Source organism: Candoia aspera, chromosome 3, assembly GCF_035149785.1.
Source record: "Candoia aspera isolate rCanAsp1 chromosome 3, rCanAsp1.hap2, whole genome shotgun sequence".
Taxonomy (NCBI): Eukaryota; Metazoa; Chordata; class Lepidosauria; order Squamata; family Boidae; genus Candoia; species Candoia aspera.
The window spans coordinates 44,215,342-44,230,868 of NC_086155.1; the positions used below are offsets into that span (position 1 = coordinate 44,215,342).

At 38.2% G+C, this 15,527-nt stretch overlaps 1 protein-coding gene across 1 annotated transcript in view; it reads left to right on the plus strand.

Annotated features, from left to right (window-relative positions):
* Positions 1-15,527, plus strand: part of SLC26A9 (solute carrier family 26 member 9) — a 59,930-nt gene that overhangs the window by 39,404 nt on the left and 4,999 nt on the right. The window contains exons 11-17 of the mRNA XM_063297483.1: positions 1,381-1,458; positions 3,345-3,440; positions 5,515-5,621; positions 8,451-8,520; positions 11,114-11,206; positions 11,987-12,106; positions 14,540-14,854. Of these exons, the coding sequence (XP_063153553.1) occupies positions 1,381-1,458; positions 3,345-3,440; positions 5,515-5,621; positions 8,451-8,520; positions 11,114-11,206; positions 11,987-12,106; positions 14,540-14,854 (879 nt within the window). The remainder of the gene's footprint in view (positions 1-1,380; positions 1,459-3,344; positions 3,441-5,514; positions 5,622-8,450; positions 8,521-11,113; positions 11,207-11,986; positions 12,107-14,539; positions 14,855-15,527) is intronic.

Below are 15,527 nucleotides of genomic sequence, written 5' to 3' on the forward strand. Positions count from 1 at the left end.
TAAATTAATACAGAACCATTAATATTTGTAAGATATAGCTGGGAATCTCTGGCCTTCCACATTGCTATTGACCATGGTGGTTGGGGCTGCTCAGTGTTGTATTTGAGCAACATCTAGAGGCCATAGTTTCCCTGCATCATTTGTACTGCCACTCTTAAAGAAGTGGCCAGAAGGATGATGGACCTCCAGATAATTAGATTCTGCTAGTAATATTTGGCAGGGCTATGCAATTTTTCAGATTCAATTCCAGAAAGTTGCTATGCAAACCCAGGAAAAGATGTGGCTGCTTGAAGGAGTTGCAGGCAGATGCTACCTTTGCAACCCCATGCCCTCCTTTGGAATCAAATCCAAAGCACTGCATAGTCCTAATAATTAGCTTTTAAAACATTATCTTGTCATCACTGCTTTAACTAATCTAATAGGTAGGTCAATATTATTGTTCCTATACTGTAGAAAGGAGTTGAAGTGGTATGGCGAAGACCACCTTCCTGATTTGGAGTCCCATCTCTTCATTATTCTGCTAGATTACACTGTACCACCTTGCTAGCTAGCACTTGCTATTTCTTTAGCACTTTCAGTTTTAAATTCAACAAGGTTCAGCAACAAATATTACAATGGTGCATTTTTCATCAGCAATAGTTCCAGTAGCTTCATTTAAGTTATCTTCATTTAAGTTACCTTAAGTTACCTTTTATGTAACATTTCTTTCTTTTGGGAGAATAATGTAGTTAAAAATAATTGTGCTGCAAAAGAATCTTCTTTTTTCAGCCGAATTCCTAGAGTTCTTTAGAATTTATTTTGTATTTTGAACTTATTTTGTTGTTGTTGTTGCAAGGTGATAGAGTGTGTTGGTATTCCTTTCTAATACACATTCCTCCCACCCACAGAAGCCCCAGTGGTTGTCCATCCTTTCTGATCTGAAAAAGGTCCTGGAAGGAGTTCTATCTTGATGCCTTCTCTTAGGGCTTAACTGAGGCATGGGATGTTAGGGAAGCTGCAATCCTTTGGGAAGTGGATTGTACAATGAAAGACAAGACACACAGATAAATAACTTAGCCACATCCTAACTAAAGTTAACCCCACTTCCCATCCATGTGAATGTCACTGAAATGTTTTTCTTACTATTTTTCCATTCAGTTAAATCGGATTTTTTTTTAATGCAGAGGAGATGTTCAGTGGAGCAGTAGTAGCTATTATTACAATGATTTCAAGGACAAGTTAAAATTGTTGTAATGCATTGTTGTAAATTAGGACAGGAAACTATATTTGTTTCTTAACACTTCCTTTCATCAGCTATTTTAATCTTCATTCCTAAACTGGAATGTACTATGACATTAGTTCCAAACAGTTCTTTGTAATAAGCTACTTTTCTATTCTCAGGTGGCAAGTTTTTGTGTAGCATTGGTGGTAATGATAACCATGTTGTCTTTGGGAAGCTATCTTAGCCCTCTTCCAAAGGTAAATATTCAGCTCACAAGATCTGTTTCTAGAATGTGATTATCAGAATTATTGCCTCATTGTTTAACATTTTCATCACAGATTTAAACTGGGTTAACAGGGGAACTGCATTTTTGTGAACACATTGTTTGACTGCCAGGTTACAAATTTTAGAGGGAAAGTCAGGAAAGTTGAACTGATATACAAACAACTTAAACAAATAGCTCTACTCCAGGTTGAACAGGAGATGCAACAAGACACCCTGACCAATGTTCTAGAAACTTAGGGAGTGGGATGGAGTAAAACAAGCTCAAGTTGAACTACTACGTGATGCAGTGATTGTTTGTCCATAAATCATCTGACTCCTTAGAAGCTCCAACTTTGGCTCTGGATGGGATTACACTCTCCCAAGACCAGATCCATGATCTGGGGGTTCTCTTAGATTCATGGCTCCTGCTCAAGTAGAAGGTAGAAGATCCTGCCAGGAGAACCTTCCCCTGGCTTTAGCTGAGGCACCAGAAATGGATGTTCTTGGAGTTACATGCTCTGGCTAGTGTCGCTCTTGCCCTTAATGCCTCATGGTTGGACAATTGCAGGTTGATCTACTTGGGGCTGCCTTTGAAGTCAATTCGAAGAATGGTAAAAAATGTGGTAGCCCATGTGCTGACAGTTAAAAGTTGATTCAATAGAATTATACCTCTCCTTCAGTCACTGCACTGGTTACCAATAGGTTTCCCAATGCAATTCAAGGTGCTAGTTATTATATATAAAGACCTTCATGGCTTGAGCCCTGGTTACCTTTGGGATTGTCTGCTTCAAAGAGAATCTGCCTATCCTACACAAGTTGCCTTTTAGATTTTAGATAGAATAAGAGTTTCCTTGAAGTAGGAATAAGCAAGCTGATGTTCTGGAGCCTCTCCATTTTGAATAGGAAACCTAAAAAATCAGCAAGGAAAGCCCTAATCTAGGCTTAGTAGATATACTACAAAACTCCCCCTCCCAACCACACATGTAATATTTGCACCATAATTCCACCCACCTTTGTACTCTGAAAAAAATGTTACAAACAATCAGAAATATGGTAACGTTTCTGCAGTAGTAGAAAATTATGGAAATTGAAATCAAGAATGAAAAAGCCTAGCATGGTTTTGGAAGCTGAAATACATCTATCAACTAGCAAACAGTTGAACCATCCTCCACTAACTCTTTACCCCACTCCCCTCAATATCTTGGACCACAGTTTTTTCATCATCCCAAACCAGTAAGACTAGTGTTATGGTGGAAATGTCAGGAACTTTTGTAAGTGGGTTTGCATGTAAGCATAGGAAAGCAACTGAATGGATTATTTCAAGAAAGGATTTGCTTTAGGTTATAGGGAGAAACAGGAGAAACTAACATGAACTAGAGAAAAAGCAAAATATGATTCTTTTTTTTTAATCTAGATGCCTCTCCTACTAAAATAGCAATTTTATACACACTTTCTTGGGATTAAATCTTATTGTGTCTATTGAGAGTTAATTTCAAGAATATTTGTGTATGATTCTGCAGCTAGTTTTCTTTACCCTATGATGTCCAGCAGTATTGTTCTACGTGATAACATAGACTTATTTTTTCAAGTGCTGTGATGGAAGGAGAATCACTGGGCTGAAAACATCTGGTTATCCACTAGATAACAGAAGTGTTTGCTGCCATCTTCTGGTCATCCAGATTGTTGCAGTCCATACCTGATAGTCCTAACAAATATTTTATAGTAATGATCAATTGGACATTATACAGCAATTACACTTCTTTCACGTTGCTTCTATAAACCACTCCTAGCTACCTGCAAATAAACAGGCAATGCACTGGGGTACATACATATTCATGTGGGTTTTGGCATCCATTTTATCATATAATCTCCATCATAGGCTGTTCTAGGAGCTTTGATAGCTGTAAATCTGAAGAATTCTCTCAAGCAACTGACTGATCCATATTACCTGTGGAAAAAAAGCAAGTTGGACTGTGTGAGTATCAGAATATTTAGAGAAAGGAGAATATACCTTTTAGCATGAGTTAAGTCACTACTTTATTCAATGTTAGCAAAAACCTAGAGAAATACCGTTTCTTTATAATGAAAGGTGTTTATTTTTTTGCATTTCCATACACAGGAACTTCCTCTTGGAATCTATCATAAAAGTTATAGATAATAAATGTACTTGAGATAGATAATAAATGTACTTGAGTTGAGATTACAAAAAATAAAGTTGAACTGAGCACTCCTGTGGTATGTGTAATGCCCAGACTTGAATTACTATTGCTTATGTTGAATTTAGCTTAAAAAGGATTAATTAACATGGAAAGACCTTTCACTGAGAACATGGATAGCAGATGCTAGTCAGAGTAGACAACATGGGGCTAAAGACAAATTATCTGAACTTCAATAAGGTAACTGATATACTAGAACAGCGGTTCTCAAACATTTAGGCCTCAGGACCCCTTTACATTCTTAAAAATGATTGAGGATCCCAAAGAGCTTTGGTTAATATGGGTTATACCTATCAATATTTACTGTATTAGAAATTAAAACTGAGAAATTTTAAAATATTTATTTATTTGACATCATAGACCCTGAAAGGGTCTCAGGGACTCCCAGGGGTCCCTAGCACATCCTTTGAGAACCACTGTACTAGAACAGAGGTGACCTTCCATTGATGGAAGGAAAGGCCTTTAAAGGAAAAAGATAAGAGTACCAGGCACTGATTGAAATAAAATACATTGACAAGAGTATAAAGTGTTCCAGTCTTTTTATCACGGAAAAAGCAAATCTCTGAATGTTTGTTGCTGTATATTTTGTTTGAACAAATTTTATAACAGGTAGATTACATCTGCATACATTGTGCCTATTTGCTAAAAGTTTATTCAGAAATTGCCTCATCAGTGAAAGAAGAGATCCTGCTATTTGCCTTCATAAATTTATGCTCAAGCATTTAGCGTTGCAGAGAATGGTTTACATCAGCTTTCAAATACAGAGGCACTGACTCTGCAACTCTCAGAATTCCACTCCAGTTAAATTCTTTTATTTAAAGCAAAGGTAGCAACCAAGCTAGCCGAAGGTTCCTGTAACCTCCGTAGCCCATTTCTGCAGCCCTCAAAACACCACCAAATCTTTTCTTTGATCAGACATCTCTCTGTGGTTTTAGCAAACAAAAGGGTAGAATAATGTCTGCAAGGCCTGTTTTATACCTTAACCACCCAACTCTACCCAAAAGTAACAAAAACTTTTTCCCTGCTCGAATAATACCCCCCATAATCTTTGGTGGCCAGAACAAATTTAAAAATAGGAGAGACAGCTCCAAAAGTTACATATCTCTGATTTAAAGCACTGATACCTCACTTTTCTGCTGGAAAGGTTCCCAGAGCAGCTTACAAGTCAATAAAAACTAAACAGCTTAATCTGCCATCGTTGTTATTTAAAGAGTTGGGGAGAAAAGGTGGTAAAGAAGGAAAACGGGAACTTCAGGCACAAATTCCTTCTGTTACATAGTTCTAATAGCCATTCCTCTTGGAAATGGAAACTACAATGGTCATGCTTGGTTAGCATAATGAAAATTAGGAAAGATTACACCAACGCTCTCTGATGCTGCCTGGGCATTCTTCAGGAAAGGGAAAATTCTTTATTTTACACTGATATACACTCATATACACAGAGAGATGCTAGTGCTTGTTGCTGCACAGCAAATACAGTATGTGGAAAAAATAGTTGTTGCATGTGGTCTTAGAATTTGCCTTGGTGTTTCCAGATACTTGGCAGAAATTTTCCTGCACTTGGGCTCTCCTCACACAGGGAAGGTTAGAATCTTGATCTTTACAAAAACCAGAATGGCGACTTCAGCATTTCTAGGAGTCTTCAGATGCATAGTAGTGATGCCTGTAGAGTACCTGATCTTGAGTTGTCTAGACGCAATAATATAACCTCAGGCTCTAGTCTCCATAAGCCATAGCTATGCAGGCATATTTCAGATATACTGTATGTTCTGCGTTCTGCAAGCTTGTACCCAGTGCAAGGAAGTAACCTGCTGTGTTTTTGTCTTTCCACAGATGGTTTGGATGGTGAGCTTCCTATCAGCTTTCTTTCTAAGCTTGCCTTTTGGACTCGCTGTGGGAGTGGGTTTTTCCATCCTAGTGGTAGTTTTCCACACCCAATTGTGAGTACTAATGCATTAAGTGGAGGCATTTTCCGTAATTTAGGTCAAAAAGTCAAAGGAAGTTTGAATGGCATTGTGTGGAACATGAAAGAACTCGTCCCTATTAATAAACTGCTAATCTATCCTTCCCGTGAACATATTCCAAGGATGGAATAGGAAAGTACTTCTGCCATGTATACACAAGGGAAATTCCTTTTATTACTCATCAAGGGCTCAGTCTAAGAAGTAAAAGTGATATTGACCTAAGCTTATCTTTCCTTGTCATGACTTCAAGCAAAGATAAAGCCAGTCTTGGGTACTGTATTAGCCTCTCCCTTAGAGCACCAGGTAAAACCTGTTTGGTGTTTGGAGCATCTGCATTTGCATCTTGTTATGCAGTATTATCACTGTTGTTGCGAATAAACATTTAGGAAGCATTCAAAGTGTTTTATGTGCTGGATTATTATGGAAAGATTATGGAAAGATAGAATAATCCCTAACCATTATCTAATGGACATGATACAAAAGGAAAAAGGAGTGGGAAAAGAAGAAGAAAGCAAGTATTGGATGGATATTTGTAAATTGGTCTTCCTTTCCAGGGAGTAATTTTTAGAAAGTAGGGAATGCTGGTTTGTAGCACCACAGAAATCCTATAGTTTATGGCAGAGGATGAGATACATTTTTTCTCAACTCTGCAGTCCAAAGCAACAGAAAACCAAAGAATTATAAAGTACTTCCACTCATGAAATTAAGATGGGAAAGTCCTCTAGGTGAGAATTTCACTACCTTGTGGATAAGCAAACCAATAGAGAGAAACTTTCCCACAGGAGGAATTCACAACGAGGGAGCTTCTAACAGTGTACAGGTGATACTGGCAGTGCTCATCCTGGCTCTTCCCTGTCTGCGTTAGGGTGGATATGGAACCAGATAGGATGGCCAGATGTAGGACAGGACAGGTGGCATAAATAGATGCAGAACAGGATAGGTAGCGTAAATCCCACCATGAGATGCTGCTGCTCATGGCACAATATTGGAGAAAGGATTAAATTAATGACATTTATTTTCCTGTGTAGCTTTTTTTTTTTAATCAGTCCTACTTTGCATCTTAGCAGCCTACGACTCCAGCATATTGAAGACTGGAAAGATTCAAGCCCTGAAAAGAGTGGGAATGCCAAATACATATTCAGCCCTACAGTGTGTACCACCATTAGAGGATTGCTGGCTGGGGAATTCTGGGAATTGAAGTTCACACATCTTAAAGTTGCCAAGTTTGAAAAAAAAAAAACAGATTTAGGAGAATAATTCTTTATCGTTAGTCTGCCCTCACCTGGTGATATTTGGTATTTATTACAGGGATATATCCTTGTGATTACCACCACACGCAGGAGCATTGTAATAAATATCCAGTTCCATGAAATTTCACTCCATTTTATCTCCAAAAAAGCTATTCCAATTTTAATTCTCAATTTCACTGTATTTGAGTATTCTGAAATATATCTATAAAAGTTTATCATGTCATCTCAAAGGAGAAAACAAGCTGGACTTTTTTTATGTATGCTTCAACTAACTTCTCTGGTTCACACACATTTTCTACGTCTTCCAGAGGAATCCACAGGGTGTTGGGGAAAAAAGTCAAGATGGTGGTGACCATGGTGTGATTGAAGCTCTGCCTGTTTTTTATGTGCCTCGCGGGTGCATATAAAAAATGGATGGAGCTTCAATGACATTGCTGTGGCCGCAATCTTCACTTTTTTTTATCACACCCTGCGGTCACCACTGACGTTTTCTTTTCTTTGACAGTCCAGTTCAGCTATTCCCAATCTAGCAGTCTTTGGATGTGCTGGTTGGTAACACCCCAAATTCTAGGCCAGTCAGTTCATTATCAGTAGGGAGATAGACAATGCTGCACAGTTACATACTGTAAAACTGCTGTGCCCAGTTCATTTAGAGAGCCTGCCAAGTGGCACATAAATGGAATGGATGCATTTTGAAGAATGTCTTCTGTTGGCCAAATTCCCTATGATTGTTCCTGAAGGCACCCCTCACCATTCTGACAGAGCTACCTGAAACTCTCCAGCTGCTCCACAAAATCTGGAAAGTTTGTTCTTTTCTCCCATGCATCTCTGCATCAGACGAAAGTTCTTGCCTGTGTATATCTCTAGTCCTTTGCATTGTGACTGGAGATATTGGCTCCCCGCCCTATCTTTCTTGTTCCAGCTCATTCCTCCACTCCTGCACAGAGCGTAGACAATGTCATTGTCTTCTACTTTGAAGGACCCTGGGTTTTCCCATCACTTCTTCCATCTTCCTGATACCTGATAATAATCTCTGAGGGAGAGAAAGGAAGAATAGTTGAGCAATGCCTTTTGATTGGTAGTACACTGTTTTTAGATGCACCCTTAATCTCTTTTAATAAGGAGTAATGTTATTACCATGTTCTGCTCTCCCAGCAAGAAAATTAATCACTTGTGCTGGGAAAAAAAATAAATTCAGAACAGTTCCACTTAATTTGTGTAGATTTTGTCTAGCATTTTATGAAATATAGTAATGCTGTTATGAGAGCTAATTCCCTGGACGTTTATTTGCTTGCTTACGTATTTTTATGCCACCCATTCCTGAAGGCTCTTTCACTCAGCCTTTTTATGTTTACTCCTTCGCTCTATGGATGATAACATCCCATCCAAACTCCTACAACCAGACCAACGACAGTTTGAGTAGAGACATAATTAGCAAGTCAAAAACCTCCTCCTCCTCTTTTGCATTTGCTGCTGTGTGCATCATATTTCTTGTAAACTGCATCTGTAAGCTACCTCTAATTTAACATTAATGTTCCATTATTTTCTTTCCCAGTCGCAATGGTTCTGTCCTTGGCCCTGTAGCATCTACTGATATATACAAGAACCCCAAAGTCTACAGCAAGGTAACTGAGCAACGAAAAAGCCTCACTCCATATTGATGTGATATGACTTCGTTGGGCAATTATGGTTTCTACATAATGCTAAACTATAAAATGTTTTGTTTATTTGGATATGATGTGCAAACCTACCCCAATGAAGCCATAGTTTATAAGCTGAAAATACCCAAACAATATCATGGCTTCGTGTTCTGAGAATCGACATTATTGCTACTGGCTCTTATTGTTCAATAGGATTGTAAATGTATTGATAAGGTCACTCTTTTCTCTTGAGATTTTTTTCTGTTCCTCATATGAACAGCCTGGGATTATTAAAAGGTCAAGGAGCTCTCTGTATAACCACTTTTTTGGGGGACCCATAACTCTGACATTTATTATCTGACATCAGGTGTGCTTATGCCATGGCTTCACGAGACCACATTACTAACATTTGGGGGCAAATGGTTTAATTGCAATGGAACTATTTAATACCAACTGTGCAACCCCCAACCTCCTTTTTCTTTCTGCCCCCCGCCCCCTAAGCACTGTTGTCCACCACCACCAAAAATTGATAGCACCTTTTATGCCATTATGAGATGGGAAACACAGGAGGTTTTAGGAATGGTTTTAAAAGGCGGAATGGAAACGGTTTCCCTCTGGGGTGCCTTCTGCTCCCATCCCTACTCTTAACTCCCCCCCCAAAAAAAGTTTTAAAAACAAGCAGAAAAGAATTGGAGGTGCTACAGTGACATTATAGCATCAGTGGACAGCTTCCAGGAGCTGCCAGAGGGCCAGGAGGCTAAGTTGTGGCTGCTTCTTGCACCTCCCACCATCACCTTCCATCATAAACTGTTCTGTTCTGAGTATGAATTGACCAGGAGGAGGTAGAATAGAGTTCTTTATTTACAAATTCACAACTATTTACACAAATTGGAAATTAGCTCAAATGGCAGCAGTAATAGCCAACTCTCAAACTCATCCGGGCGAGGAGGCAGGACAGATCTGTGCTGTAGAGTTCTGGGACCCCATTAAATAAAGTTCTGATGAAGCACACGGCAGGGTGGCAAGGCTAGATTCAACTGTGGAGCTTGGTAAGTCGACAGGACAAGACTCGGCTGAGGAGCACGGCAAGATGACTGGGCAAAGCTCGTCTGAAGAATACCATGAAGCGGCAGGACCAGACTCAGTTGTGGATTGTGGCAAGGCGGCAGGGCTAGGCTCGACTGTGGAATGCAGCAAGGCGGCAGGGCTAGGCTCGACTGTGGTACATGGCAAGGCGGCCAGGCAAGACTCAGCTGAGGAACACAACAAAGCGGCAGGATGAGACTTGGCTGAAGAATGCGGCAAGGCGGCAAGACAAGACTTGGCTGGAGAACGCAGTGAAGCAGCGGGACGAGGCTTGGCTGGAGGACGCAGCGAAGCAGCGCTAAGCACGTGGTCCAAGTGTGGAGGGCAGGACTCAGTTGCAGCCTCTGAGTCTTCACGGGTGCAGACCAGCTCAGAGTTCGTGGACTCAATGGTTGCAGGTGCAGGATCAGACTGGAGACTGACGGATGCAGGCTTCAATGGAGCTTTTAGTGAACGGTTGTCTCTGGCAACCCGTTCCTGGTGCTGGCATCCTTTTATCCTGGCTTCTTTCTCCTTGGTGTGCTTCTCAGCTTGCCTTTCTCGTGCACTCATAGGCGGTAGCGAATCCACCTCCTGGCTCTCACCAATCTGAAGCTCCGAACTTTTCCGCCTTGCTGAATCATGCTCTAATTCAAAATTCCCGCCTTTGCCATTATTACCAACATTCAACTCCAACTCCCCCTCCTCCAAATCAGAGTCAGACTCCATTCTGACATAAACAAGCCATTTCTTCCTAATAGTCTCATATACATAGTACATCATGCTGAGACATGTTCTGAGCTACAGGGGATGTTATGGAAGCCAAAAACAGAGAGAAGGTACTGTAAGAAGTCACTTCAAACAGAGGTGCTCATTTGAAGCCTGGATATGGGTTTATTGTATGGCACTGAATGGAATTTTACTTTATCAAACTTTGGCAAAGGGTAAAAAGCAAGCAGAACTAGAAAAGCCTTCTGCCTTTATTCACTCCTTATTTTCATTTCTCCAGCCTGAACCAGAAAGGGGAGGATAATAACCATATTTAAAATTGAAACTAAATCAAATAATGTAATACAATAATATGATTATTTTTCATGTATTGAACAACTTCCCTTTTTTTGTCGCGTTAAAAATTAGAGCGCAGCAACTACTTTTGCAGAAACCTAAGACTCATTCTGTGCCCCCAATTTACCAGACTTTGGAAAGGAACCTCAAGCATCCACATGAGTTCCCACTACTCCTGAAATTGCAACACTGAGATCTACTGATGTTATACAGCTGTACTATATACAGCATTATACACATAGCCCTTATTTTGCCCTACTAATTAACCTGTGATTGCAAAGCAGTAACTATTGTTGTTGTTGTTGTTGTTGTTTAAATAATCCAGGCTTCAAGACAAAGTAGGATGGCACTTCGTATACTGTAACTTCTCCTTCAGCTTTTCTTCCTTCTCCTTTTGCTGGTCCCAGAACATATTCTCTTACTGAACTTTGTCGTTCTTGCTTTGTAGGTCCAAGAAATAGAAGGAATTAAAATTGTCACCTACTGCTCCCCACTGTATTTTGCTAATTCAGAAATATTCAGGGAGAAAGTTATAGCTAAGGTAAGAAATCTTGATCCAAATGAAACATGTCCTCAGCTTTAATGTTTCACATTAAAACAAACTGGAAACAAAAGGCTGGATCATTTCTGCACGCGCGCACAAATACACATCTTTGAATCTTTTTTGGCTTCCTAGGATAAGAGGGCTACTTGTAGAATTAGCTTCCTAGGAGACAAGACTGACACTTCTTCTGATGTCTTTTTCATAACAAGCAAATATATTTTTATTTCCCCTATGCCTTTTTACTCCTACAATGTGCCTGTTTATACGCTGCTTCAAGTTTTGGTTTTAATATTTCAATATTGCTTTATTTTGTGTTTTTTTTCTTTGCTTTTATTCATAGTGTACCCTAAAAATATTTTTACTGAAGGATGGCATTAAACTTCTTAAATATAATGTCCACTTGCTAGAGTTCATTGCAAAGGAGAAGCAGCCAAACATTCATACTGTAAAATCCTGTCTTCATTTTCCCCAGTGCTTCCAGAGAGCCCTTTGGTGTGGTTTGTTATTCTAATATTGTATTCAATTGGTTATTTATATGGTATTCTTTATAATCTCAGAATATATGGTTTTAAAAACCATCTGGGGAAATGTTAAGAGAATTTCTGCTATTGGATACTACCAAAAAAACTAGTTAATTAAGTGGAGGCCCTCTGCTTAATTTTCTGTATCTTAGAGTAAAAACTAATGATTCTTTATTTATATGCCAGGTTCATGTTCAAACATACTAAAAGCTCAGGTAGGAAGATAACTCAGCTTACTACTTTTCTCCCTAAACAGACTGGTGTAGATCCCATCAAAGTCTACTTGGCCAGAAAAAAGTATGTGAAAAATCAAGAAAAGGTGGCAGCAGCAGCACAGAAAATGAGCAAATTAAAATCTATCTTCAGAAAAGACAAGGTAACTAAGCAATTATCCAGGTTATATAGGAGGCTTCCTGCAGCTTGGCAAAAATGGCATTTTTAAAAAATGCAGTATTTTACAGAAAGCAAAAGAAAGAATTTACACAAATATTTGTCACACATACAATATTCTGATCAAAGACCTGTGAAAGCATTTACTTCATTATATAAGCAATTGTTTTAAGCCCTCCATCTGAAAAGCATGAATAATGTAATGTATCTTGAGTTCTGACTGTGACTTTCATCTTCTGTGCTCTTATATCTAAAGGTGAACTATGCGAGTAGGAGGATATGCATGTAAATTGCAATGTTAATTCAAGGGAATTACTTAACGTTACTTGCAGCAAATGCAGAAAATCTTTAATTGAAAAAAATAACCAAACAATGCATCAACAATACATTGAAAATATAACAAAAACCAGAAAGCAAACAGAAAGCAAAAACTATGCATATGCAAATATCTTAAAACACACACAAATCTGTAGGTGAATGTCAAAGTATATTTCTGTCTGTCTGCCTATCTATCTATGGGGAAAATGAACAAAAAAGTCACATTAGAATTAATGGTTGTGAATTTTTTCCATTTTTCTCAAAGTTTCAGTTAAAATGAGCACTGCTACCAGAAGTAGTAAAATGTACTAATTTTTCAACTCATCCAACACTATTTAGAAAGATTTTGATTACTGTAATGCAAGGTGTCAATCCATCTACTCATTACTCTTATATTCAGTTCTTGGTGATTTGCTAAAATATATCTGAACAGAATTTTATACAATAGAATTCTGAATTAGCTCACAGTTCAAATCGCCAATTAACTTCCCTTACTTTTTAAAGACTTGCATTTGATATAATAAGTTCTAATATTATATAATACAATATTATACCTAATATGTTCTAGATGGGTAAGATCTTGTGAGTTTAATACAAAATTGTCACTTGTCTTATTTGAAAACAGATTGAAACTTGTAGATCAATTCTTCTGTAAGATAGATTCAGCAATCTAATTTATCAAGTCCTCTATTTTTTCCATTTCTTAAATGGATTAAATTTATCCACATGTCTGAAACATGGGTAATTAAGGAATACAAAAAGAGGGAAAGGGTTAGGGAAATTTGAGAGTTTTGTAGCATCTTAGAGGCAAAGTAATTCTGGAATATGTTTTCATGGTTTAGAACCAAATCATCAGAACTGTGGAATGTTGTCCAAGTTCACACACATACTCCCTCTGTTACCTTGTCTTTTTCACACACCCACACACCCACATTTACATATACACATACACATACACAGAGTATATTTGATAACCTGTTATCAAAAGACCATGAAATACAAAAGACAGAATCTGTGTAATTATCCATTCGAAGTTCAGATTATGGACATGTTTCACAGTGACCAACTTTAACAGTAGTTAAAGTAGTAAATGTCAATAGAGTCATTTTCCTAGCTTAACTATCACCTATAATAGAAGAGAAGCCTGAGTTTCATTTGTGGATTACATTGAAATGTCTGTCTTTAAATATGTATATTTTACAGTGTAACCATATTCTAATTTAGCTAGAAGTCCTACAGTGTTATATGGGGTTATTCGCTGGAAAAATACGTAATAGGATTGCAGATTTAATGAACAAAATTAAAGTAAAATTTGATGCATAATTTAAACATAGTTATTCAACAATTTGAAGGAAAAGAATAAAAAGTATAGAGTTAATTGCTGCATGTGAATCAAGAATGATTAGACTTAATCAAACTGATTACACCACAAAGCATGGACTGTATGAAAAACTTGCAACAAATGAACATTTCATTTAGCTCCAATAAAACCATAGGATGGATCAGGAATTTCATACAGTTGTGTTAGCTTGCAAAACTACACTGTAGATTAACATTAAAATGTTTTGTTGAGTGAAAATCCCTCTACTGGGTTTATTATTACCAAAATAATAGAATTCAATGCTTTCACTGACAATTCTGTGAAAACTATTGGGCTCTACTTGCATGTAATTATATTTTAGAATCTGAGCTGTTTATCAAAGTTAGAGAAAGAGGAATACAAGCAGCCAAACATTCACAATCATAGTTCTTGTCTCTGTACTTCAGTTCAACTTCTTCCTACTTGGCCCTTTCTGTTTCAGAAAGTCACAATTCATGAAAAGCTTTGGAGAATACTTTCAAGGGAAGAGGAAAGTAATTTTCTGCTGGGTCTTTTTTTCCACCGTGTTATGGATCCAAGCCAATACTTAACTATATGGACCTTTTTAGTTTGATAAAGTCCTGTATCAAAAAAAGTATTTCATGGACTCGTTTCAGTTTTAATTGCTTTATGACATTTTCCTTATTTTGATAACTGCATCAGATTCCAACAATGATAGAAAAATGGTATATTTGTGCACCTGAGTCAGATTTGTAAAATGACTATTTTTCTTTGCCACAGACTGTGTCTCTGCAAGAACTCCAGAAGGATTTTGAAAGCACTTCTCCAACAGATACCAATAACAACCAGACAGCTGCCAATGGCAACAGCATCTCCTACATTGTCTTCAACCCATCTGCCAGCCCTATAAGTCCAAATATCTCATGTGAACAGGGAAGCACAGCTGATCATCGGAACAGCACCTGCAGCATCATTCCAGCCTCCAGTATCGATCCTATGACCATAGCACCCCCATTTGTTAACTTCCACACAATTATTCTTGATATGAGTGGAGTTTGCTTTGTGGATCTGATGGGTACAAAAGCTTTGGGAAAGGTGTGTTGTTCTCTTGGAGTCTGCCTTGTTCACTGAAGCTGCTGTCCTTAAAATGTCCTGTTTAAATAGGGTTAATAAGGAGTAAAGTTTGCACAAGTAGCATTGCACTGCTGGCTGCAAATTGGAAAGGGTGACAATTAAGTAGTCAGAAGGAGATGTTGAATCTGTAGAATACATGTGAGAAGCCAAGAGATGATTTATGAAACCAGAGGAACAGTCAATAGTTCAAAATGTATCAGAAAGAGACTGCTGTGATAGCCAGAGGACAAACAAGACTAGCATGCAAGCAAAATAGCATTGGTACAAAGAGTCAGTAGTAAAAAAGAAAGGTTGGGACAGAGCTTATAATCGCATGCAACTAGAGGCAATTTTGCACATAGTTTAGCAACAGCACAGTTAGATGCAAGACTGATGGAGCACATAAATAAAGAATCCATGCTAATCACGCACAGTATGGTAAGCAGCTCACATATTTCTTTAAAGACCAGTTGACAAATACAATAAGCCAGATTTGAAGAGTCTAAGGCCTTCCAGGTGTTGCTGAAATACAGTTCCAAAAAAACCCAAGTAGATGGTCAATAGTGAAGAAAGCTGAGAAACATAATTCAACTACATCTGGTGTGGCACAGGTTCCCCAGCCCTGAATTAAGGTATAAGACTACTTTAGAGGTAA